The sequence below is a fragment of the Dipodomys merriami genome, unplaced genomic scaffold (genome assembly GCF_024711535.1).
Source record: "Dipodomys merriami isolate MVZ:Mamm:240054 unplaced genomic scaffold, mDipMer1.0.p SCAF_5, whole genome shotgun sequence".
Lineage (NCBI taxonomy): Eukaryota > Metazoa > Chordata > Mammalia > Rodentia > Heteromyidae > Dipodomys > Dipodomys merriami.
Window position 1 is genome coordinate 21,731,176 of NW_027206068.1, and position 26,416 is coordinate 21,757,591.

Sequence of the window (26,416 nt, forward strand, 5' to 3'; positions counted from 1 at the left end):
AAAATCTTGCTAGAAAAATGTTCCAGAGAAAAATGAATACATGAGAAAAAAATTATGAGGATCAACTCAAGAACAACTTAGAACAAAGACAGTATGTGTCTTTGAGAGGAAGGGAGGACAAGGTGATAAACACAAACTTACTTGGGATTAAGGAAATATGGTGACATCTATAGTCAGAAAAAGACTATCAACTCCAGGATAATTATTGTATGACAGCAGAGGCATAGGTCCTAACTCAAGTAAATAAATGAATATGATCATAGTTAGAGGACAAGGATTTAACCGAGAGCACATTGGGAAAAAAAGCTTTGTCACAGTAAGTTGTCAAATGTCTAAATAGCTGTTAAAGCACAAGGTTTTTGAGTTTCAGTAGTAGTAGAGTATCAACTTGGCTTTGCACTTGTAAGGCAAGCCCTCTGCACCTGATCTGCCTTCAGCCCCAAAGCATAAACATAAAATGACACCAAGACTAAAAATGATGCTCACTGAAAGCTGTTGAACTGTTGGAATGGGCAAATTGAGAAGAAAGGCAGTAGGGGGCCAATCTGATTAAAATGCTGTTATCATGTGTAATACCACAGCGAAACCCTCAATAATTAGCATACCTAGAATACAAGTGACAGAAATGTAAAACAGGTCCTGTGATGGGATGATACTACCAGGGAAGGACAAATAGAAAGGATAAAGGAGGACAAATATGGCCAAATACTTTATTCATTTGTGGAAAAATATTACAATGAAGCTTGTTGAAACTGGCTTGGGAAAGGATGGAAGGAGTGACAGGCTTCAAGTGGATCAAGGTTTACTATATGTACATGTCAAAATGAATCAACTTGTTTATAACTAATTGATGCTAAAATAAAGAAGGGGGAAGAAAACCAAAGGTTGTATCTCCTAGAAAAAGGTAGGAAAAGGACTGAACATTATTCCTTTAAGACTTGCAATATTATAACACTGTTCATGTCATTTCAATAAATGCTTCACTCTGAAAAGTATGCTTATATATGTATATGTATATACATACATACATACATACATATATATATATATATATAATTTTATTTTTTTGGTCAGTCGTGGGGCTTGAACTCTGGGCCTGTCACCTGCGCTCTACCATTTGAGCCACAGCACCACTAAAGCTTATATAGTTCTGAAATATACTGTTTGCAACTTGTTTCCCATGGCTCTAGCCTTCTCAAAAATGAAGTGACAGTATCTACAAATCCAAGCTCCAGACACCCATGCCTCACCTCCCGCTAGATTGGAGGACTGGGCCTAGGTAACTAAGGACTCCATGAGCCAAGTAATGCTGTCATACAGCAGGGGCATGAGACCTTCCAGTGGTTGAGGCAGTGGGAGAAGAAGACACTAGCTGGGAACCAACCCTTTGAAGTAATTTGGGTACTTCTCTATAATTTCATACTTCCCATCCCTCGTTGTTTTCTATAGCAAGAAAACCAAAGGCACATGTCTATGGATTCCAAACCAGACCTGCTATACAATAAAACTACAGTACAGTAATACGTATTAGTGCATTTTCAAATAAAATGCAGGAGTGACCGAGCAACAAGTCTTAATGTTAGTAACTTGAGTTCCAATTGTATGGGTTTTTTTTTTTACTTTAGTAGCTCATTTTCATCTATTTTAATGCTTCTAAATATACAAATAAAACTTTGTCTCCTGACTGCTCCTACCTGGTTCCAGTCATTCTGACTCTGTCCCTTAAAGCCATAATATTTTCTTCTGTTAGAAAAGCAGCAGTTTTTAGTATAAAAAAAAAATCTTTATTTTAAAGTGAAAAGCACAAGGTATCATACAGCAGATGTTGAAGTGAGTGCTCTTGCTTGTAAGGTGAAGGTCAGCAAGCTTTCTGGCATAGGCTAATTCACCAGTCCAAACAGGTGGACTGAACGGCCTTTAAGTACAGCTGTAAAGTTTAATGGCATACTTCCTTTCGCTGATCCAGTGACAAAAGTTAAAGTTACATTCCATTTAAAATTTAAAATACAGTAACTTTTCCCAAGGAACAGCTCAAGAAAAATTTTAATCCAGAACTCATATTTAAGATATTAAAACCCTTGTACGTATGTGTGAAGGGGTTGGTATTTTTAATCACCACAAAGTAAAAGAAATTATACCTTGGCTAATGATTTTTGTGATCATGACATCAAGTGAAATACCATCCGTTTGCTCTCTACATAAATAGAATATGAACAGTACAAACATTTTACTCATGTTTACTGATTTACAAAGAATATCCAATAATCAGAACTCATCATTTTAATACTGTACATTAAATTAATTTAATCCACCCTTACTAAAAAAATTATCTAAGCTGACCCCAAGATAAAAAGTCTCTAAAGCTTATATACATTAGAAATAGCAAAAATAATAAAGAAATTAGAAAATAGGCATCAAATGCTGAAATCTAGAAGAATTCTCCAACGTCTGCTCTCTTATCTCGACATTTGCTTCGAGCTTTTGTTCGAGCTTTGAAAGCTGCAGAGTTATATAAATGCTGAAATGAAGAAAAAAATATATGTGGATCAGTAAGATTTAAGATTATCTTATATAACAGGGGAAAAAAAGGTAAAATCACAAAGGAATAAATTAGAACCAACAAATATTTTAAATGTTTATAAACCACGACAGCAGCACATGAAGAATAAGGGTAGAAATTATCATAGTTAATAACTTCTCCATATTTGTTTTTTGTCAATCATGGGGAACTTGAACTCTGGGCCTGGGCTCTGTCCCTCAGCTCTTCAGCTCAAGGCGAGCATTCTACCACTTGAATCACAGTGTCACTTCCAGTTTTCTGGTGGTTAATTGGGAGATTAAGAGTCTCATGGACTTTCCTGCCTGAAATGACTTTGAACCACAATCTTCAGAGCTCAGCCTCCTGCATAGCTGGGATTACAGATGTGAGCCACTGGCTTCTCTAGCCGGTTTAATCCCCAGAGGATGAGCATGTGCTTGAGAATGAGTATTTACACACACACACACACACACACACACACACACACACACACAATAACAAATTCCAACAACAACAACAAAAGTAATAGCAACAATCTGATCAAGGAAAACACAAACTAATGTGAAAAGTCCTACTCAGCTGTCAACTAAAAAAATAAATGAGGAGTACCATTTTAATAAACTAAAAAAATTTCAACAGTGAAATTCAAAGCTGTCAAATCCAGGTGTTACCGTTAAAATGCTTTCATTTTTCAACTAAAAAGAGTAACTTGGAAAATAATCACAAAATACAAATCTAATCATGACTGACCCCATATTCCCATACAATTTTCTTGAAAAACTCAAAACTGTATGTAAAAATGCTTAATACCTATAAAGATTATGTCTAGCAATCAATCATGTGACCATAACATCAACTCAACTATGATGGGTCAAAAAAATGTGGTACCTGCAGGTGGTACTTCACACTCACCAAGAAGGCTACAGACAACAGAATGAATTGAGTGTTACTGAGGACTGGAGAACTTAAACACAGCTTCCACAAATTTATGACAGTACAGCAGCCTTCCTTGGTGGCTCCTCAAAAATTTCAAAATTCAGGAGTCTCATTCATTGGTATATACATCCCCCTGGAAAGAAACCTTCAAAGTCCGGAAGTAAATGTTCACAATGGACAAAAAAAATGAAAAAGTCAAATCAACTGATCAATGTATTATTTGGCCACAAAAAGGAACAGAGTTCTAACCTGTGCTGTACTGTACTTGGCAATATTATGCTAAATGAAAAAAGGCAGATACAAAAGTACAAATGTAACAGGGGCACAAGGAGATAAAAATTTTTGTTTTGAGGTAATGACTATACTTTGGAACTAGATGACTTCATCCTATGACTGTAGTAAGTCCAACAGAATTGTGTACTTTAAATAATACATTATGTGGGGGGAGGATGGGATGGGAAGGGGAAACAAAGGAGGAGGCTACAATGCTTGATAAGAAATGTACTCATTATCTGGCCCATGTAATTGTAACCCCTCTGTACAGTATTTTCACAATAAAAATAATAAAAAGTAAAAAAAAAAAACAATACATTATATAAAACCTCCCTTCCAAAAAAAAAAAGTGGTTGAGTGCTGGTGGCTCAGGCCTGCTATCCCAGCTACTAGGGAGCCTAAGATCTAATGAGTACTATTTAAAGCCAGCCTGGGCAGGAAAGTCTGTGATCTTTTATCTCCAATGAACTTCCAAAAAGTCAGAAGTAAAGCTGTGGCTGAAGTAGTAGAATGAAAGCCTTGAGCAAAAAAGCTCAGGGTCCCAAGTGCCCAGGCCCCACGTTCAACCCCCAGGACTAGCACCAGATACATAATATATCCTCCATATCTATATATCTATATCTATATGTTAAGATCTCTGAAATATAAGATGATATTCATCACTAATAGTACTAACTGAACAGTCTTGTATGTAAAATGAATATGACACTAAGCAGATTGTTTACTATGAAAGAAATACGTGAATACATTTTAAAATAATAACTAATGTATTAAGGTAGCAGAACTATGAATAAAAAGATTTTATTGCTGGGAATGGCAACACATACCTCACTGAGGCTATTTATAATACATCTGATCCAAAAAATGATGTATCAAAAAAAGCAATACTAGGGATTAAACTGAAGACCTTGCACATTCTAGGCAAGTAGTCTACCACTTGATCTACACCAGCCCTTTACTCTTTGTGTTTTGTTTCTGTGTTTTTGTTCTAAGCTGGGTTCCAACTCCTTTCCTCCCCCGTTCTAACACACACACACACACACACACACACACACACACACACACACACACACACACACACACACGCCCCCCCCCAACACCCCCCCCAACACCCCTCCCCCCACTGGCTGAGCCCTTTAAGCTGTTAGGACAGCTGTTCTATACCACACACATCAGGAAAACAAAAACTATGTTTCAATAGGCACAGCTAGGTTATAGGAACTTGGCCAGAATATAAACTCAGACTCTTTAGTGCAGTAAAAATAAAAGATAAAACTTTACCCTTTCAAATCGAGAGATCTTCATTGTTTTAAGCGCTGCGGCATCAAGCATCACTGGGGGTCCGAGTTCAAATACGTTGCGAAGGAATTCATTTGACTTATGTGAAAGAAAAAGGCAGTGAGGTTCAGCGTTAAATATCACAGCTCTATTTCACGAATGCATCTAATTAACATAGATAATATAGACTATGTAAATATGAACTTAGGTCATTTACTTTTTGTTCAGGACACAAGCAAATTATTTTCCAATGCCTTGAATCCAAGAAAGCTATGTGAGGCTATTTGCTTTTGGTTTTGATAATGTTCAAGCAGACTTAAAATGAAAAGCAAAGTTCAGATTTATTCATTTTTACTTTAAAAAATAATGTGATTTTCAAATATATGGAAGCATTCTGAATATTCAATTAACTTCAAAAGTTAATTAAGTGAACTATATTTAAAATAGTTCCTTTCAAGCCCCACGACCGACAAAAAAAAAGTTCCTTAATTTAAAAGCAAACACTTAAAAATATGTCACTTACTTGCAAGTGGTACTGCATCCCAGATCCAAGAACCTCCTTAAAGGTGTCATAAGTGTGTTTTTTGACCCAGCAATCAATATACATGCGCTCGGGACCAAATTTAACAGTTTCTGTTGGAAAATCCCGTTCCTAGCCAATGGAAAAGCAAAATTATCATAGGTAATAAAATGACTCTAAGATTGAATAAATACAATTTCTAAAATGAACAGTATTTTAAACTGAACCTTCCATATTGGAGATGTGGACAGACTGAGAATTATTATTCATCTAATTGCACAGACAAGCCACATTACATTTAAATAACAATTATAAACAAAACCACATTATTGTGAACATTTAAAATTTTTAGAAGCACTCAAGAAACTTGGGGAAAGGAAATGTCAGGTGTTTGTAGCAGACTAGGATGTAAACAAGAGAAAACTGCAAGTTGGAAAGACAAAATTGCCTGAATGCTGATGGTAGGAAGCAGGATAGAGAATAAGATAAGCAAGGTAACAACAAGGAAAAGTGATGAACAAATGGTGTGGGGGGAAAAGAGGGAGGATTTCAAGAAATCTCAGCAATGAGAGGCAGCACCTGGAAGGAACAATTCTGTCAGAAGAATATTTCTAAGGTCTAACTACGGAAATTTAGTCCCAGAGAAACCAAAGTGAGTCACTGGAAAAATGCAGAAAATTCCCAGGGGATGCCACCCAGAATAGTAGAACTTGATAAAATTGGTTGCTTAAGTATTTGAAGAACCATGAGAGCTGGGAAGGTGGCTCAGTGGTAGAGCGCTTGCCTTGCATGCATGAGTCGCTGGGTTCGATTCCTCAGCACCACATAAGCAAAAAGAAAAAAAGCCGGAAGTGGCGCTGTGGCTCAAGTGGTAGAGCGCCAGCCTTGAGCTGAAGAGCTGAGGGACAGCACCCAGGCGCTGAGTTCAGGCCCCATGACCAGACCCCCCACCCCCAAAAAAAGAACCATGAATATGTAACAGTAACCATAACCAGGAACAAAGCTGCTGGTTGTTATAGAAGAAAAGGAGACAATGGAACTTCAGAACAAAACTGTGCCAACCCTTGTGCCCCATACATACCTAGACTCTAGGTATACATTACATACTAGAAACATATAAACCACTGGGTATAGACTATATACTGTAAAAACAGTATATAATGTAAAACAATAAAAAAAAACTTGAACTCCAGAATATGCCATTCATTAGCTTATAATTCCAGCAAGCAACTTAACCTCTGAGTCTGTCTCTCTCTCACACATGAGACCCCCACATTCCCCCCAAATACACTCTGCTTCCACTCCCTCCCTAATTCAGGGTGAATCCCAATCATTCACTTTCATCATCAAATATTCTGCACTAGTTCTCTCTCCCACCTCATCTCTAGCATCTAATACCAACACACACAAAAAGTTAGGATACACCCTTCTACTTAGTCACTCCCCATTGCAATCTACTACAATCTGGCTTTTCTCCCATCACTGAAGTACCTCCTGTGCAGGTGATCACTGACCCAACTGACAGATCTAACTGACCTTCACTCTCTCACCTGACTTTCAGCATTTGGCACTGCTGAGGGCATAGGAGAGTGAAGTAAAAATGTAGCTTTGCTAATAACTATTCTTCATCCCTTTATTCCCTATTTTTCCTCAAAAAGGAGACAATTCTGCTGCATGAGGGTTATGATAGAAGTTAGAAAACTGATGACAAAGATCCCATTATGTTAACTGCTTGAGGATTTAACATATACATATATACTTCAATAAAGGTTTTGGACAGAGAAATGGTGTGGTAACCACTACCAACTGAAGATACACATTTCTCTACATCCGTGTAGCAGCTTCACTTCAGAGTAACCAGGGAAGCAGGGTCCTCAGTGACAGCTATGTTCCACTGAAAAAGGGGCAAGAACATCTATCAAGGATCTGAGGAGGAGCCATTCTTTGGCAGAGACACTGAAGCAAAGGCTAAAGAACAAGGAGCACAACAATGAAAGGGTAAGGAGGTACTTGAATCCCAAGACAAAGAGAAGAGGGTGCTTGAGGCCAGAGAAAAGAGACCAGGATAGCACAGCCTCACAGTGCTGATGGACAATGGGATTTCTCATCTGTCTTCTCCAAGGTCATCAGCACTGAGTGCTGTGGCTAGCCTGGAACTTGTGGACAGACAAGCTGTCACTTCTACCTACCAACAAGCACAACTTCTAGAATTGAAATACCCTCCCCTTACCCAAGTGCTGTAATTCCTTAAGATTTCTAACTCAATAATTTACCCTTTAGACTGAAGCAGATTCTAGACCAGATACCTTCCAGCATCACATAATGATCTACTTTTAAGTAGCCTTGCTCTAAGGTTTGCTTTTTTTTTTGGTTTTTAGCTTCTATCATTTCTAGCAAGCTCATTAAAGATTTTGTGTAAAAGTAATGTTGGAGAAACTAAAAAGGCAAAAAAAATGTATCACATTCACTAAAAACATTGTACTAACATGTACAGATGAAGCAGAATTGTTTGAATGTCAAGTTCAAAGTAAAATACATAGCTATCACCATGTATGTCATTTTTATTTACTTTTTTCTTTAAAAAAAAATTTGCAGTAGTAAGAATAGTACTCAAGACCTGCCACTGAGCTAATAATCTAGTTCTGTATTTCTGATAACCTAATAAAGTGTCCTTTATATTATGTTGGCATTAAGCTTCCCTCTGTTTTATGTTAAAATAAGAAAAAAAAAACCCTTACTTATTTGTTTGGAAACTATGTTCTCGTATTAAAATGAGAAAATTGTTTTATTGAGGTAAAATTGACTAAAGGTAAAATTCAATCAACAAAATGATCCAACTATCAAGTTCAGCCTGAAAAACAACTCAATTTCAAAATGAGTAGCTATTACAGCAGTTAAGAGGCCTACCTCCACAGCCCTCAGGACATCTCTGAAAACAGATCGCTGCTTTCTCTTGTCCACTTTGGCCCGGTGCTTATTTCCATCTGTAGCCAGAGCTCTGAGCATCTGGGTCAAAGAGTCCATGTCTTCATAAAAAAAGTCCTGGTCAAGAAAAGCAATTTTATTTCACTAGTAGTTTTTATGTTACATCATCTCCTGCAGTTACCCAGTCCCAAACAACTCAGTCCCTAAAATCCAATTCTCTTATCCCAAAGGTACAAGCTATCAGTTACACTTCTTAAAGCATACAATTTCTTCACTGGTTCATGTCAAATAGTTTCCTTGTTGATGTGGTAATATAGTTAAGAAATCTCTTCATTTGGGGTAGTTTTTGTTGTTACCTAACTCTTTCACAATCACATTAAAACCAAAAAACATGACTCAGACTTATTTAACCAAAACTAAAGTATTTCTTACTCAGAGGTCAGAGGATAAGCAATCTCTAAGTTCTAGTGGTTCAGATTTACTCAATTTTTTTGTGTGTTTCATAAACAGTTCTTATTCTGGACATTTCTCCAACTGTACATGTTAATGTCTCGTATAATACTAATAGAAAATAAGCTTGATATTAATGTGATACTCTTTGCTTTTAAATTCACAACTGTGTCTTAATGTTCCCATTCAACTATGTCCACATTAAAGAATGTTCACTACAAGGTACAACATAATTAACTAAAACAGAACAAAGTTATGCTGATCACTGTATTTAGAGCCCAATAGATGTGACTGCAGTGTAAGATGACAAAAGTTTACTTATTAAGTTATTTCAAAAGCTAGCAATATTTCACTCATTTTACTGGTTATTTGGTTCTTTTACATTATTACTTTTTTTGAGAGGCATATAAAAAGATACATGATTTTCAAATCTAAACAAAATAAAGTTTAAGACAACTCTACATGTTATTTTTGTTTTTAAACAGAGACTTAAGCTTGCCTAGACCAGGGTATTACCACTTGAACCACACACCACTCCTACAGCTAATTTTTTTTAATTTTTATTATCTTTAGGTAGTTGTACAAAGGAGCTGCCATTTAACAATATATTTTGAGTATGTCTTGACCAGTGTTCACCTCAACATTCTCACCCAGCCTTCCCCTACCCACCCCTTTCCCTCACTTGTCTTAATTTTTTTTTTTTTTTTTGTCAGTTGTGGGGCCTGAACTCTGGGCCTGGGCACTGTCCCTGAGCTCTTCAAGTTCAAAGGCTAGTGCTCTACCACTTGAGCCACAGTACCATTTCCAGCTTTTTCTGCTATGTGTGCTGAGGAATCGAACCTAGGGCCTCATGCATACAAGGCAAGCACTGTACCACTGAGCCACCTTCCCAGCCCCCTTGTGTTTTATTTTGCTGAACTGCTGAACTTTGCCTTTCTAAGGAATTTCACTATACGAGTTCTCCTTATTTTTCAAATAGTTATTTCACTTTTTGCCTGGGCTATGCTTTCTGCATAGCTGAGATGACAGATGTATGGAAACACATCCACTTTCCTTAAACCAAGATCCCTCCATCTCAGCCTCATAAATATTACCCCAAGACTGAGCCTCCCCCCCACTACATTATCTCAATTGGGTTTAAGAACTTTTACCAGTGATTCTTAACTGACTAATGATCTTTCCTTGTAAAATATTACAAGTAAAACAGAGCTCATGAATATCAACTAATAATGATGGCTCAGATATACCTGTTTAGTCTAACACAGCATAAATATGATAAACAGGTCAGATGAAGATATATAATTATTTCATACCAAAATAGCAACTATCATAAGTTGATTTCAAAAGTTAAATAGTACAGATTTGTTGAATGAAATCCCTTTGTATAACTAATTAAATTTTAAAAATTTTAAAGTAGAAATTTTTAAAGTAGAATTGAGATGAGACAAAACTACAAAAATCCTCCAGAAAGGTTAGGCAGACAAGGAAAATACTTAAGGTCACAAAATGTCATTCATAAAACTAGTATTTCTAATAGACGGGATTGTAAGTACGATGATATAAACTGGATCTTGGATTGCCAATCCTAAATTCAATAAATAAAATCATGTCCTGAAGTTTCAGTTTACTGATAGAACACCTGCCTACCATGCACGAGATCCTGGGTTTAATCCCCAGCACTGCATAAAAAGAAAGGAAGGAGGGAGAGAGAGGGAAAAACAATACAAAAAAACAACACAAATCCCTCCCTAATTCACTGTAGAGTGATCTGACTCTAATCAAATACAAAAATGTATTTCTTTAAATTCCTGCTGCCAGGCACTAGTGGCTCACACTTATAATCCTAGCTACTCAGGAGGCTGAGATCTGAGAATAAGATTCAAAAGCAGAATGGGCAGGAAAGTCTATGAGACTTTCATCTTCAATAAACTACTCAGAAAAAGTTGGAAGTGGCACTGTGGCTCAAGTGGTATTAATACTAGCCTTGAGAAAAAAAACGTCAGGGACAGTGCCCAGGACCTAAGTTTAAGCCCCAGGACTGGTGTGCGCGCACACGCACGCACAAAATCCTTGCTAATCAAAAGCTAACCACTTTGCCAAGGTATCAAGGTATGGAGACATTTTTCACAGGGTAGGTTATAAGGAAACAAGGCAGGAAACATGAAGAATGTTGAGCTGCTTCTTCTGAAATACAATATCTAAGGTGTATCTAATTAAGTAACAGAATGTTAGTCTTTGCCCCATGATGAATAATTCTTCCCACCTAATAGCCTCTCATATTCTCATATTTTAAGTTACCCCAGAGTTCCTCAAAGGCCACTAGGAGACTCCAGTTAGAAGAGATAGAAGCCAAGATTGTCTCAGACATATGCTAACCCTTACAAGTAAGGGAAACCATGCAACTATGTTTCTTTGGGTCTGGCTTACTTCATTTAATATGATTTTTTTCCAAGTCCTTCCATTTCCTTAAAATGGTGGGGAGGGTGTCATTCTTTCAGATTGAAGCATAGAATTCCATTTTGTGTGTGTGTGTATGTATATACACACACCACATTTAGTATATGCCTAGGACAATCTTAGCAGATGAGCAGAATAGCTTAACAGCTACGTACATATGACCATATAGGATGATGCTAAGCAAAATGAACTCCAACACATGGACATAAAGGTTTTTTTCTTTATTACTGTTGTTTTTAATGTACTACATGATCTTTATGGTTATCCCGTTGTTGATTTTGGTATCCTAGGTGTGGTATATATGTTTATCTGAATTAGGGAAGGAAAGGGGAACAAAAAAATGGTGAGACGAAGGACAAATGGGGAACCACAACAGTGATACTCACAAGACACTATATTGGAAATGATCTGTACAACTTGGGAGTGCGGAGAGAGAGAGGGAAAGAGTGAGAAAAATGAGGGAGGGGGTAACAAGTTAGACAAGAAATGTAAACCCTACCTTACTTATGTAACTCTGTGTATCACCTTGACAAATTAAAACAAAAAAAAAAGAAAGAAGGGAAAGAAGCCAATATTCAATCCAATAAACACTTATGGTAAATGCTACCACTTACACTGTATTACATGTATTCTCACTTCTAAGAGTTAATACCATTTTCTCCATTTTAAAGACAAGGACATTGAGGCACACTGCTCAGTAGCATCTAAAAGTAAGGTGAAGTGCAACATGAACCTAGGCAGCCTGGCCCCAGTCCATTCTTACCTACTTTTATGGCAAACAGCTTAAGTTAAGAAAGCTCTTACAAAGGAGTAAAAATTCTTCACTTCAATTTTAAATCAATAGCTATTTAGACTTAAACTTATTCTTTAAACTTTAAACCTGAAACTCAGCACATCAGCTCAGCTCTTCAGAATGTTTTAGTAAATTCCCCAGACAGATTACATCCCACTGTTAAATAATTATATGAACAAAATAATTACCAAAACATTCTGAGTAATTTAATGCCTCTCATTTGTTACTATAACTATTTTAAATCTTCCTAAGTAATTCATCAATCAAGTACTTGGTTTATGTTTTATTTTCACTCCTGAGAAATTAACCCAAGGCCTGATATATCCTAGACAAGGTGGTATTTTACCTCTGAATAAGCCATAAACCCTGCAAAGGGTTGGGGAGATTTTTTGTTTTGATGGTAATTTTATTGTTATTCTTAAGGAGCTGTACAGAGAGGTGACTATTTCACAAATTAAGTAATGAGTACAATTCTTTCTGGACAATGTCACCCCTTTCGCTTTCTCGGTTTCCCCCTTCCATCCCTGCCTACAAGTTGCCTTGGTTTAACTTTTAAACACCGTCACTACATCACTATTGCACACATCTAAAAAGCTTATTTACTTATGCGCAACCCAACTCATATTTTCCTTGGCAAAGATTTAAATCATATTCATGTTTAAATGAGTCTCTTGGCTACATATTACATCAGAGAATAAAATAGAAGTGTTACCCACCTATATTTACAATTTTTACAATTTACAAATTTTAAACAAATTCAATATGTGTATCTTATATTAAATTATTTACTTTTATGATGTAGTTCAAAATAAGAAAGAAAAAAATTGCTATTTCCAGCCAGCATAATTTAAAAAACTGTGACATCTGGTTTCTGTGCCTTGGGATTAAGGCCCATCAACTATAAAATAAATTGATTACTAAGGCTGAATCCAATTTCTTACATAAGGAAAATCATTCTTAAGCTAAAAAGTTCAAGACAGCAATCCTGCAGGCCCCCCCGCCACCAAAAAAATTGATACCCATGTAAACTATAAAACCTTCGTATTTTTAAGATGCATGCCTAGAATGGAATGAAAAAGACTAATGATAAACAACTCTGAACAATATATTGATTTGAAACCTACTACATAACTCCTTTAATTGTGGACAAATAAACAATAAGCAAAATAATCAAACATCCTACTCTGCCTGAGACAGAGGGTCCTTGGAATGCAGGACTTTCAATATCAAACAAATTGTGACAGCTGACCAAATTATCACAAACTCAAATACATTCAAGAGCCAAACTTTAATAAAAACTATCTGTGGGTGAACTATAGATAGAATTGCAAAGTACATGCACACTTTAAAAGCCAATGTTAAATGACAGTTATTGAACTCATTCCAAATTATGCTAACTCACTATTTCATCCATTTACTATAAACCCCACACTACTGTAAGGTGTTAGGAATCTTAGAAATCCAAGCAGTTCTATAGAATATACATATGGTATAGTATATCATCCCTAAAATTCAGTTCTATAGGGAACAAAAGTATAATGAACTACTACAATCAATTGCTCCACCAACTCCTATTGATTTCACAATTTCAAAAGTACAATTGTCAACAGTCAAGACTCAGGTCAACCAATCTCCCTCCAAACTTATTACCCAGTTTCTAATTGTGACAGTCAATGCAATAATGGTCTTAGGGTACAAGCCTCTTTCTCTTAGAAACTTACACTCTCCATTCCTCTGGCCAGTTCAAACAACAGTGCCAAAGATTCACCTGCAGCTATCCTCATGTTTACATCATCACAGGAAAGGAGGCTTGGAAGTTTATGGAAATGCCTGGAAAAGAATTAGCCGTTACTATGTGTATGCAAATCAATTATGCCAACTAAAATGATGTTTTTATGAAATATCAAACTATAAATACATACGTCTCCAGCTTTTTCTTCACTTCATTGATTGGGCAGATGGTCAGTAATAACGTCCATGCAAGAAGGGAACTGATATGAAGAACTGTGTTAGGTGTGCTGCAAGTGATATTAGAGTCTTTCTCTTTGAGATAGGACTTAGAAAAGATATTTTCCAAACATTCCAGAGTTGAATAAAGCTCCTAGTGAATAAAAGTGTGAAGTAAGATAGCCATCTTAAATCAAAAATAATTTTACATAACTGATTCAAGATTTTCAACTTACAGTAATGTCATCTGTGGCAATAAAACAGCAAACACCAAAGCAAGTTGCACACTGAAAAAAAAAAAAAGAAACTGACATAAATACAAACATTTTCACCTACTTTACTGTCCTAGGGTTTAAGCATAGTATAGGAAAGGGGGAAGAGAAAGAGTCCTAAGCCAAGAGTCAAAGAAAGTACATTTCAGCTGCAATTTTACTATCTAACTCAAAACTCTTGTAAGGGAGTGGGTTTGCTGGTTCTTTATTAATTCATAAAACTAGGGGTATAGTGTGTGCATATGTTATAATTTCTAAATCTATTTTAGCTCTTTTTTCTACTAAATTACTTTCCTTACTCTACCCTGAACAAAGCATTTCAAGAGGGAACTACATTATTATTGTTTCCTTTCAGTATACTTTACAGGTGACTCCAATTTCAAAATTTTAAACTCCAACTTTATAAAGATGGAGATAAAGCTTGAGTATCTGGGATAAGGAAATTCAATCTCTCAGTTAAAAATGCTTAAAACTACTAAGATTGTTACTATTTTTTAAACTTCTAAATGATTGTATTTGTTGGTTTTAATTAATCTTCTTAAATGAGTATTTAATGAATTATTTCTTAAACAAAGCATCCTTCAAGCTAGGTGCACGTGGTTCATATCAGCAAGCCTAGCTAAGATGAAGATGGCAGTTTTTGGACAACCTGAGTAGAAAAAAAGTCCTTGAGATTCTTATCTCTAATTAACCAGAAGAAAAATCTCAAAGTGGAGCTGTGGTACAAGTAGTAGAGTACAGCCTTGAGCAAAAAGCTATAAGGGACAGTCCAACACCAGTTCAAGCCCCACAAACAGCACTAAAAAAAAAATGCAAAAAGCAAGCATAGAGCAGAAATCCAAGCATCAGAGAGGATACATTATTTCACAGCCAGAGGTTCTACTTCTTTTCAAATTCAACTTTTCTAAGGACTTACACAGAACATACAAAAAAAATTTTTTTTTGGATTTATTATTTTTTTTGGGTCTGGTCGTGGGGCCTGAACTCTGGGCCTGGGCGCTGACCCTCAGCTCAAGGCTCAAGGCTAGCGCTCTACCACTTGAGCCACAGCGCCACTTCCGGCTTTTTTCTTTTTGTTTATATGGTGCTGAGGAATCGAACTTAGGGCCTCATGCATGCAAAGCAAGCGCTCTACCACTGAGCCACCTTCCCAGCCCACAAAAAAAAATTTAAACATAAATTACAAAATTAAACACAAATTAAACTTAAATTACAAGAATTAAAAATGACCACACAATAAACGTTAGTATCTAAATCACTTGAAGTAAGTCATGTTTAGCATCCATGTATGATGGTTAATTTTAAAGAAATTTGCACTCTAGGACAGCCTTTGGAATATGAAATCATTTAAGAACACAAATGTCATATTTAAGATTTTTTTCACTAAAGTTAAGATAAATGAGATAAAGTTAAAGATAAATGAGAATGTACTTTTTATGTCTTAGTATAATACCTCGATAGATGTATAAATGTCAGCTGTTACACTTACAGTTTGCCTAGCCTGAACACTAGCTGTCCCATCACAAATGATTTTCTTTAGGACTGGTCCAAGAGTTTTTAAAATCTCTTCACTTTCAATTCCCGGGCCCAGTTGAATACAAAGCACAGATGCTAAGGCAGCAGCAGCTCGCTGTTCATCACTCTTCCCTAGAAAAGTAGCCGAGAGTAGCTATATATTATTCTCATGAGACTTATTAAGACAGTAATCCACAACACATTTTCAATTACCAAACAGTATCAATCATTTATGAAATTCTAGTATGTTCCACATTTTGACATACGGTAGAAGGACTCTACCTCAAATTCTAGATTTACACTTAACTTGCCAAACAATCTTTAATTGTCCTATACTGTTTTCATAATCTGTAAAATACTCCCCAAGAGAGTAATGTAATTATTTAAACAAAATAAGTACTTCACGTCAATTGTTGCCTTCCAATTCCTTATGGTACTCGTGAACACTGCTTGAGTAGCCCCTGAAATAATCTAAGCACAGAAGTACATGGCCCACGAGGCAATCCTTCAAGGTTTCCCTTCTAAAATTTTTTTAATGAATGAGATTTGATTAGACACAAGAGAATCTTTGTAATTAATATGCACTTAAGAGTTGAAGCAAACTGAATTTATACTTAAAAATATATAAAATATGCAGACTAGAAGGAAATTTTAAGTGACTTAAAATTACCATTATGGAAGATGGTTTCAATGTAAAATTCCTTTTTTTAAAAGCCACTGCACTATCTCAACCAAGTTGGCTATGCCATTAACTTTAACACTAAAATGTTACATAAGCTTAGAGACATCCCACTTCTCCTAAGCCTTTCCTCATTCTCTAAGTTGATCAAAGGTTTTATTCACGACACAACTTGCACTGAGACAAAATAAGAAAAGACAGTTCTATTTAAAGAATCACACATGCTTCACGTATTTTTGGTTAGAAGTATTTTGTTAAATGGACAGTAATTAGTTCTATAATATCATAACTTAGAAAGTAAATTAGCAGGTAAAAAAATTCTTAATTTTGGTCATTCCTTAAACTAAGATGTCTACTAACACTAAATCTTGAAAGTCTCTCTTTAAACGTTGTATCATCTAAATCTGCCTGGTAAGGTGGCTCATGTCTACAATACATTAGGAACACCACAGTTGGAGGCCAGACTGGGCAAAAATATAAATTCCTATCATCCCAGCTCTGTAAGAGATGTTAATAGGACTGTCTTGAATAATAACTAAAGAAAAAAAAGAAGGTTGAGACTAGGGTTTTTCACTCAGTGGTAGACTATCTGCACCAAGATCCTAAATTCAAATCCCACTACTATTTAAAAACAAAGAAAAAAAGAGCCAGGTTTCTGTGATTCACATCTATAACATTAGCTTCTCAACAGACTTTGATCTGAGGATCAAGATTCAGAGCCAGCCCAGGCAAACAAATCCAAAGACTCTTATCTACATTTAACCAGCAGCAATAAGCCAGAACTGGAGGTTTGGGAGAATGCCAGCCATGAGCAAAATCCAAAGGACAGCACAAGGCCCTCGGTTCAAGCTCTAATAACCTAATACTGGCACACACAGAAAAAGAAAAAGGAAAAAACAGAACCAAAGCCAAAACCAGAAAAACAAAAAACCTATGACCCTAACATTAAGATTTGCAAAGAGCTCTTATTATAAAGTTCTAGAATTATAATATTCCAAGAGAAATTCTAAAAATGATGTTATCTACTGGCATATTTGATGCTGTAAAAGTGCAAAGGCAAATGAGTTAAGATAATGATGGTGCTTTTCCAAGTTTAGAAAATGAAAGAGAGCATCATCTGCATCATCATACTTTCTGTTGCACTCTGACACTTCTAGGCCTTTCTTATACAACCAGAAGATAGCAATCACCTCTTCTGCTATACAAAGAATGAAATTGTACCCAGTCCTTTCTAGCTTCAATCTTAGTACGTGAACAAAAAGTTTCTGACCAATCTCATCCTGCATTAATGCATATTCCTTTACTACCACAGAATGAGCTAGTATTCTGGTGTCATTAACAAATGTTACTGCCGAAGACAACCAATTCCTTGTCAGTTCTGTCCCAGTGACTTACAAATAAGGGCGTTACCTTTTTTCAGACAGCGTTCAATGCTATCAGTCAAAGTCATTCTTCTTTCCAGAATAAATTCATAAAGCATTTTTGAAGCCAATGCATTTTTAATTCCTTCAAGAGCTGCCTGCCTTGTTTTCGCACTATTTAAAACAAAATATAAAAGAAAAATCCATTTGGGAATCTATTATCAATGACTTCAAACGCAGAGCTTATGGTTATACATAGATCTTTTTAATCTAATTATGACAAACACTTTTCAGTAATACAATTTTAATCTACAACTTACCTCAATACCAAAAAGAAGAAGTATACCACAACATTTTCCTATTATGAGTTTGGGGGATTTTTGCTTATTTTTGAAACTAGGTCTCACTATGTACCCAAGGCTGGCCTAGAACTCACAGTCCCTTGCCTCTTGTTATTACAGGGACCTAATAACAGCTGCCAACATGCCCAGCTAACTTATTACTCTGATAACTTTCAAGTGACCACACAGCTCTGTGGTTCTCACAGTAATCCCAGCCACTTAAATGATGGAGATGAAGAGGCCAACTAAGGTAAAGGGCCAGGTCAGGTAAAAAGTTGATGAGAGTCCATTTCAAATAATATGGTAAGATGGGTACAGTGGAGTATACCTGTAGTACCAGCTATACAAGGAAGTAAGAGAGGAGGATCTTAGTCCAGGCCATCCAGAGGCATTGTTTTGTCGTGTGGTCTATCACATCTCAGCACCTTGAGTATTGGGATTACAGATATATGCCCACAGTACCCACTTAAATTTGCTTTTGTGGCTTCTTTTAAACAAAACAAAACAACAACAAAAATATATTAGGAAAAGTTGCACATCAGATCTGTAAGCCTAGCTCTGCAGGAGGCTGAGATCTGGGGATTACAGTTAAAATTGAGCCTGGGCAGCAAAGTTGTGAGACTCTCATCACCAATTAACTACCAAAAAGCCAGAAATGGAGCTACAGTTCCAGTGGTAGAGTACTAACCTTGCACAAAAGCACAGGGACAACCCAGATGCCCCTCAGTAGATGAATGGATCAAGAAAATGTGGTATATATACACAATGGAATTCTATGCCTCCATCAGAAAGAATGACATTGCCTCATTTGTTAGGAAATGGAAAAACTTGGAAAAAATTATACTAAGTGAAGTAAGCCAGACCCAAAGAAACATAGGTCCCATAGTTTCCCTTATTTGCAATAACTAGTATATGTCTGAGTCAAGCAGAAATGGTCAGATAAGTTGATGTTAGGCGAAATGAACCCCAAGATAAGGACTCAAATGGTTTATTTTTTCTTGCTCTTGCATCTAACATATTTTAAGATATTTCTTTGTTGCTTTGTATGTCCCTCCCCCATGGCATAACCCCTGTTTTCACTGTATTTGATGTTGGTATAATGTGGGGAGGGGGTGGTGGACCCATTGCAACAATGAGATGTACAAGACGTTGAAAAACGAACTTTACAACTTTGGCAGGGAGGGGACAGGGGGAAGGGATGGGGAGGTGGGTGGAACAATGGGGGATGGGGGTGGGGGGGATAAGAAGGGGAAATAAAGGAGGAAGCCACAATTACCTTGCCAATGTAATTGTAATCCCTTTGTACAGTATTTTCACAATAAAAAAAATTCAAATATTAAAAAAAAAAAGAGCACAGGGACAGCACCTAGGACCTGAGTTCAAGCCCAACTGGTTTTAAAAAACAACAAACAAACATTAGGAAAAATCTCAAATTCATGTTTGCCTCTTATGGGCTTTATGTTTCTATTCATCTATCAGTTTTCTATGAAGAAATTCATTTTATTCTCAAAATTTTCATGTTCATAACAAAGTTAGTAAACAGTAGCTTACAGCAATGTTTAGCTGTCATTTCCAGTTGAAGAAAATTTTTAATTCAAAAAATGTCCTTTCTGGAAGTGGCACTGTGGCTCAAGTGGTAGAGCGCTCACCTTGAGCTGAAGAGCTAAGGGACAGCGCCCAGGCCCAGAGTTCAAGCCCCACAACCAACAATAACAAAATTTTCCTTTTACTATTACCAAATATAGTCATATATGTGCTGTAACACTTCAGCAGTGACTTCTAAAGCCATCTAAATCCAATGATACACAGCTACCTACATTAAAAGGTCCAAGGATCAAGCAACATGAAATCATCCAAAGTAAATAAATCAAGCTCTAAAAGAAGAATGCTATAGCAGACTACTACACACATTATATAATAAGGTAACTGATTAGAGGCAACTACTTGACAAAGTTCTTAGTATGCCTACCTTTTATCCAGGGTTAAGTCGATTAATCCCTTCAACTTGTACTCTAAATCTTCTTGAGTTCCTTCCTCATCAAGGACTTCTGGCCCTACAAACAATATAGGTTAGGTAAGAAAAAGACAGATGAGGGGAAATAATAGTATACTTTAGCTTTAAGAATTTCTCCACCTACAACATCTTTTTATCTAAAGCTGTCAATTGAAAACTCATACCATCTTCAGCAAAACTGGAAGGATCACTGTAACCACTGCAATGGCTCATTGTTTCAATTGATGCATCTTCATCACTAAAAGGTTGAACATTTCGATGCTGGCCACCTAGTAAGTAAAGATAGAGAGGTCAACGATTTTCTTTTTCCTGCATCCTCCATTTCTTTTCCTTTGTAATACTGGGAATTATACCCATACCCTTGTGCATAGTAGGCAAGCCCTCTGCCACTTCAGCTATGCCTCCAAAAACCTGTCTTTGTATTTTGTTTTTAAGCAGAGTCTTGTTTTTACTTTGCCCCCTAATTGGCCTATCCTTCTGTGCCACCTCTGAGTGGGTGGGATCACAGGGATGTACCACCAAACCTATCTTACATGTACAAGTATTTAAGTTGAGAAATGAGTATGAAAAAATTGCTTCATGCTGGGAAGGTAGCTCAGTGGTAGAGCGCTTGCCTTGCATGCTTGAGGCCCTGGGTTCGCTTCCTTAGCACCACATAAGCAGAAAAAAAAAAGCCAGAAGTGGCGCTGTGGCTCAAGTGGTAGAGTGCTAGCCTTGAGCTGAAGAGCTGAAGGACAGCACCCACGCCCAGAGTTCACGCCCCACAACCGGATCCAAAAAAAAAAAAATTACTTCAAAACTATTTCAAATCATGAACAAAATGAAAATAGATATATCCAAATGTTAAGAATAGTGTTATTTTTAATCTCTTTAAAAATAGTCCATCCTCATTAATTCACAGAATAAATGAGTAACTTAAGAATTTCAAGTAATAAAAAAATTTACTGAGTCATGAATTACATTGAGCACTGAGTTAAAATGCCCCAAAAGTAACCTTGAGTCAAATGGTTTACCTCTGAACCCAATTTTCCTGTATCGGTAAAATCAAAGATAGTATCATTAGTTCCCTACAACTCAAGAAGGTCAGATTACTTACTACCTTGAGTTTATTTTTTAAATCCTCTAAGCTTAAGCTTGTTAACAGTTGAGTTATTTTTCTCTAGAATGTCCTTTTTAAAATCCAAACAGAGAACTTGGCAAATGTCAAGTTCAATCAATACAGCAAGTGGCCTTCAAATTTGTTTTCTTGGTGCCAAAAGAACTTCCAATAGTAGTATGTAATGAAACCAAGGTCCCCAAACTTCTTAACCACAGTAATCAAGATAGAAATAAAGATCTATCACATCAGATTCTATGTCTAGATCTGTCTTTTGTCTTCAAGACAAAAGAAGTTACAGGTACAGTTGAGTGCCAAGTGAATAATCTTGTTTACTTACAAGTCAATTTAATTTTTAACTGTTTCATAGTTAGTCTGTTTTCTAAGATTGTTCCTCTTAGCTCCCTTCTCTGAACTAATCACCTTTAACTTCTTGCCAAGATTTAAGGAAAAAGGGTTTACAAAAAATAAAAAGAAATTAAGTTAAATTCCCCTTGTGACCCTAAATATTGATACTGTGAGTCCTTATTTCTGTAGACCTATTATGAAAATTGTTTTTTCTCTTTTAAAATGCTTTCTTCAAATTACACCAAAGGTTATGCTAGGGAGATGCATACCTGTATTACCAAAGTCAATTTTTTAGCTTCTAAGTCTCAAATAACTTTATAAATACTTTAAATGGACAACTAATGAAAATTATAAAAGTTGGGTTATCTTCTTGGTTACAGCAAGGCCTTCTAAATCCTAATTGTTCCAGCTATCATTAAAAATTTCAAATACCACTGTTTGTTTGTTTGTTTGTTTTATGGGGGGGTACAGTATTGGATTTAAACTCAGGACTTCGTGCTTGTTAGGAAGGTAGTACTCTACCAGCTGGCACACTTCCAGCCCTTTTTGCCTGGTTAATTTTCCCAACAGGGTCACTCTTTTTGCCAGGACCATTAGACCTCAATCCTCCTCATCTTAGCTAGAATTGTAGACCACCATACTCCACTGGTAGTGCTTTGTAAGTACAAGTTTGTGCCAATTTTCCAGCCCTTCCTCAAATTATTCAGTCACTTTTTAATTGATCAAGCAAAACATTCACATGTAACCAGGTCTCATGTAACACAAATGCTAATCTTATCCCATTCCTTTCTGCAGTTCCACTTGAAGAGGCAGTTAACAAGACTTCATATTGGAAAAATATTCACAGCACCGAGTTTTTGCTTGATCTATACTTTTTTTTAAAAATTAGAATCAGTTGTACAATGTACCTGGATCAGACTTACTACTCCATCAAAACATGTATAAGCCTGGCACCAGTGGCTCACGCCTGTAAGTCTAGCTACTCAGGAAGCTGAGATCTGAGGATTGTAGTTCAAAGCCAGCCTGGGCAGGAAAGGTCATGAGACTCTTCTCTCCAATAAATCACTTAGAAAACCAAAAATGGCGCTGTGACTCAAGTGGTAGAGTACTAGCCTTGAGCTGAAGAGCTGAAGGACAGCACTCAGGCCCAGAGTTCAAGCCAAAAAAATAAATAAATAAATAACCGTGTAAACCATGTTAAACCAGGAACACTTTCCATTTGTCAAGGTTAAAAATCTCTAAATATGTGTACTGTACATGCTAAATTGAAGTGTACTATTTTTCCAACAAAAATAGTAAAACGGTAGCAGTAAAGAGGTTGATTATAGGTTACAAATGAGCCTGAAGCCAAAGGTGAGAAGAATCCTTAGGCCTATACTGTAAAAATTGCATAAGAGAATAAAGAGGTCTGCTAGGAACTTGCAGAAGTGAAGAGGACTGTGGTTCAGAGACGCTGTTAACACTAGCACCACTGCTTCTCCATTTCAATTTCATCAACCTAAAAGCATCAATTTTATGTAAATGTAGCACATACATAAAATTAGTTAAGGTTCTTGTAAACAGAATCAATTGTTTTAGAAACCAAAAAGCTGTAACACAAATGTGAGCAGTATCTTCAACCAGAGCAACTAGATGCCATAAACTATTATTTTACATGTTGATAAAAATATTTTTTTTTGGTCGGTTGTGGGGCTTGAACTCTGGGCCTGGGGACTGTCCCTCAGCTCTTCAGCTCAAGGCTAGAGCTGGATCACTTGAGTCACGGCTCCACTTCCAGTTTTCTGGTGGTTTATTGGAGATATCTGAACCGCAATCCTCAGATCTGTCTTCTGAGTAGCTAGGATTACAGGCTTCAGGCACCGCGCCGTGACCGGCTAGGAAGCAATTAATTTTATAAAACCCAGAGAGGAGTCAATAAAAGAGCGATCAAAAAAGGAAAATTCACATTTATTCATTTCCATCAGCGATTAATGTTTATTTTCTTTTTCTTTTTGCTTATGTGGTGCTGAGGAATCGAACCCAGGGCCTCAGGCATGCAAGGCAAGCGCTCTACCACTGAGCAAGGCAAGTTCTCTACCACTGAGCCACCTTCCTAGCCCCTGCGATTAATGTTTAATACATGATAGCAACTTTCCAGGCTGCTCTAAATTCTGTAAGAAAGCTTTTAAGTGCCAGCTTCCAATACTGATAGAAGATAACACGTCAAGATTAATACATTTGCTTTTCCGATGGAAAAAAAAAGGGGGGACAGGATCATAGTGTGCAAACTATGTCCACAAATACCTACTGGTTAATATTAGCTTAGTGAGATAACACCTTAACATTTTCCAGTATTCAACCCCTTCATCTTAACAAACCTATTTATTTAAGTGACCGGACGGTACGGTTTAATACTAGAGTTTACTGTGTAGTCTCGCAGACAGGGCTTTCTGGTGGGGATCCTTTCTTCTCAGCTATACATTATCAAGTAGAGGGCCGTACATTCCGCTGAGCATCTACCCATTCGGGAGAAGCTTTTACTTGGCAGTGAGGACACATACCCTCTGAACTTTCAACCAATTGCAACCTGAGCTCTACACCACCTCGGCCAACGCGGGGATCCCCGCGGGGAACCTTCAGAAAGCAGCACAAAGGAGAACGAGGTTCGGCCTCCGGGAACAAGAAGTGGCCCAGGATGGCGCCAAAGGAATTGGGGGGGAGGGGGGGGGGAGTTCGGGATGCCAATCAGCGGCTGGAGCCCAGCTTGGGGCGGGGCGGCGGCCCCAGCCTCGGACGCCTCCGCCGATCAGGTGGCCACGCGCCCGGAGAGCTTGAAGCCTCGGGACGGACGCCACGCGCGCGCGCCTCTGCGTCACGCCGGCCCCAGGGCCCGGGCCGCGTGACCCCAGCGCCCGGCCAGCCCCGCGGGACGTTCGGCACGCCCCACAGCTCCACGTCGGAGCCAGGGTGGCGCGCGGCCGGGGAAGGCACGTCGCCACTCGGGCTCGGCCCCACCCTGTGTCCGGGACTGCCGGGGACAGCAAGCCGCGGTCGTCAGCGACAGCCCCTAAGGGGTCACCCCAACCATTACACACACGCTCAGGCCCCGGCCCTGTTTCCCGCCCCCAAGGCCGGCGCCCCGAGTCCGGGTCGCACGCCAGCTCTTCAATCGCGCGAGGCGCGGCGCCCGGGCACGCTGGGAATTGTAGTCCAGCCCCCGCCACACACCTCGGAGACGCCAGCGTAAGGGAGGGAGGCGGCCGAACTACAACTCCCGCCGCGCCCAGGGGCTGGAGTCTCGCCAGAACCGGCCGGCGACCGGGATGCCCGGCGCGGGGAAGATCCCTTACCTGCCGTCGTCGCCGCCGTCCCGGAGCCGCCGCCGCCGCCGCCGCCACCACTGCGGTGGGGAGTGCTCCGCTTCTTATTCTTCGGCATCGTGGGACGCCCGGTGCCGCCTAAACGCCCAAGCTCAGCGGGGATCAGCCGATGGAGCTGCACTTTCTACTCGTGCGTCTGTGCGGCGGGCGGCTGAGAGGCGAGTGTTCGGCTATCGACAGAGGCGAGGCGCGGCGGGGGTGAGAGCGGGCGGCGGCGGCAGCAGAAATCCCCGTGAAGAGCTGTGAGCGGAAACGATACATGTTTCTCTCTAGCGCGGGAGCCAAGGCGGGGCGGGCGAGGCCACGACGCCTTAAATAGCCAGACGGCCTCCTGTCGTCACCATCTGTGGGCGGGACTCGAATGCTGGCTGGCCAATTCCCGCAGATCTCCCCACCCGCGTCCTCGGGGGCGGCGTCTGAACCCCGACTTCCAATCCCATGCCGCTTGTCTCCCCTCAGCGCCCCGGCGGCGAGGCTTAGGTGGCCGCGCTGGATTTTGGGAAATGTAGGCTCTAGGGGAGGGGCTTCACCCGAAGCTCATTCCAGCCCCACCCACCGATCGGCTGACGGTCCAATTGCGTCCGTCGTCTCGACCACGCCCCTCTCCCTGCCCAGCGCCCTCCTCGCAATTGACGGCGGTAGACACCGCCTGGCAGTCACGGCGCTGACCAAAGCCGAAGGCGTGTGCCAGATGACGCCAGCCGGCTTCCAACAGGGAGATACGCAATCACCACGTCTTTAACCTTTCCCCGGTGCTTCCCGGAGGCCTCCCCGCCCAAGCGCACAACCGTACCCCCCCTTTCCTTGGGAACTTTCCCCTGGTTTTTACTTGGTGAGGTCGTTCAGCAACCGATCGACCGAGCTATCTAGAATTGGACCGGCCGTTCAGGACCTTGACCTGTCCACCCTCCGAAAGCGTGTTTAGGTTTGTTCTTGGCGGATCTCAGATCGTAGCCTACCTGTCCACTTAGGGTCATAAGTTTCCACCCCACCCCCAAAATGTGTCCTTGACTAATCTTCCTGCCAGTTCGAACTGCCAGTCTGTTGGGGCTACGCGAGCTTCACAGCCGGACAAACATACATGAACTATAAATACCGGTAATCACCGTGGGGTTTGTTTTGTTCAGTTGCTTCTGGATCTCTCCCTTCCTTGTTACAACACTTGCTCTGTATTTAGGCTTGTTATTAGGTTCATATACGATGCTTATGACAGGCCAGATTCCCTGACTCACTTCGGTGTGGGTGACTCATCTACTCCACCTCACACCTGAGTCCTGGGTTCGCATTTTAAACTGCCGGGAGCACATTTTCAC

At 38.9% G+C, this 26,416-nt stretch overlaps 2 protein-coding genes across 2 annotated transcripts; both read right to left on the reverse strand.

Annotated features, from left to right (window-relative positions):
- Positions 1–1,761: 1,761 nt before the first annotated feature.
- Positions 1,762–25,161, reverse strand: Ifrd1 (interferon related developmental regulator 1). Its single transcript, XM_069996177.1, has 12 exons — positions 25,074–25,161; positions 20,465–20,569; positions 20,256–20,340; positions 17,995–18,119; positions 15,880–16,037; positions 14,355–14,405; positions 14,094–14,272; positions 13,893–14,001; positions 8,454–8,588; positions 5,550–5,678; positions 5,030–5,125; positions 1,762–2,518 (listed from the first exon to the last, which is right to left on the reverse strand). The coding sequence occupies exons 1-12, from the start codon at positions 25,159–25,161 to the stop codon at positions 2,429–2,431; spliced, it is 1,350 nt and encodes a 449-aa protein (XP_069852278.1). The 3' UTR covers positions 1,762–2,428.
- A 44-nt stretch (positions 25,162–25,205) lies between these two features.
- Positions 25,206–25,364, reverse strand: LOC138809548 (uncharacterized). The gene has a single exon (XM_069996178.1). The coding sequence runs from the start codon at positions 25,362–25,364 to the stop codon at positions 25,206–25,208; it is 159 nt and encodes a 52-aa protein (XP_069852279.1).
- Between the last annotated feature and the right edge of the window lie 1,052 nt (positions 25,365–26,416).

Bases quoted from the DNA above. Each gene is read 5' to 3' on its own strand.
- Ifrd1 (XM_069996177.1), bottom strand. From the start codon at position 25,161: ATGCCGAAGAATAAGAAGCGGAGCACTCCCCACCGCAGTGGTGGCGGC. The intron at 18,120-20,255 runs GTAGGCATACTA...TGTTTTAAATAG, and splicing joins GACTTAACCCTGGATAAAAG to TGCGAAAACAAGGCAGGCAG. The intron at 16,038-17,994 runs GTAACGCCCTTA...CTACTTTTCTAG, and splicing joins TGAACGCTGTCTGAAAAAAG to GGAAGAGTGATGAACAGCGA.
- LOC138809548 (XM_069996178.1), bottom strand. From the start codon at position 25,364: ATGTATCGTTTCCGCTCACAGCTCTTCACGGGGATTTCTGCTGCCGCC.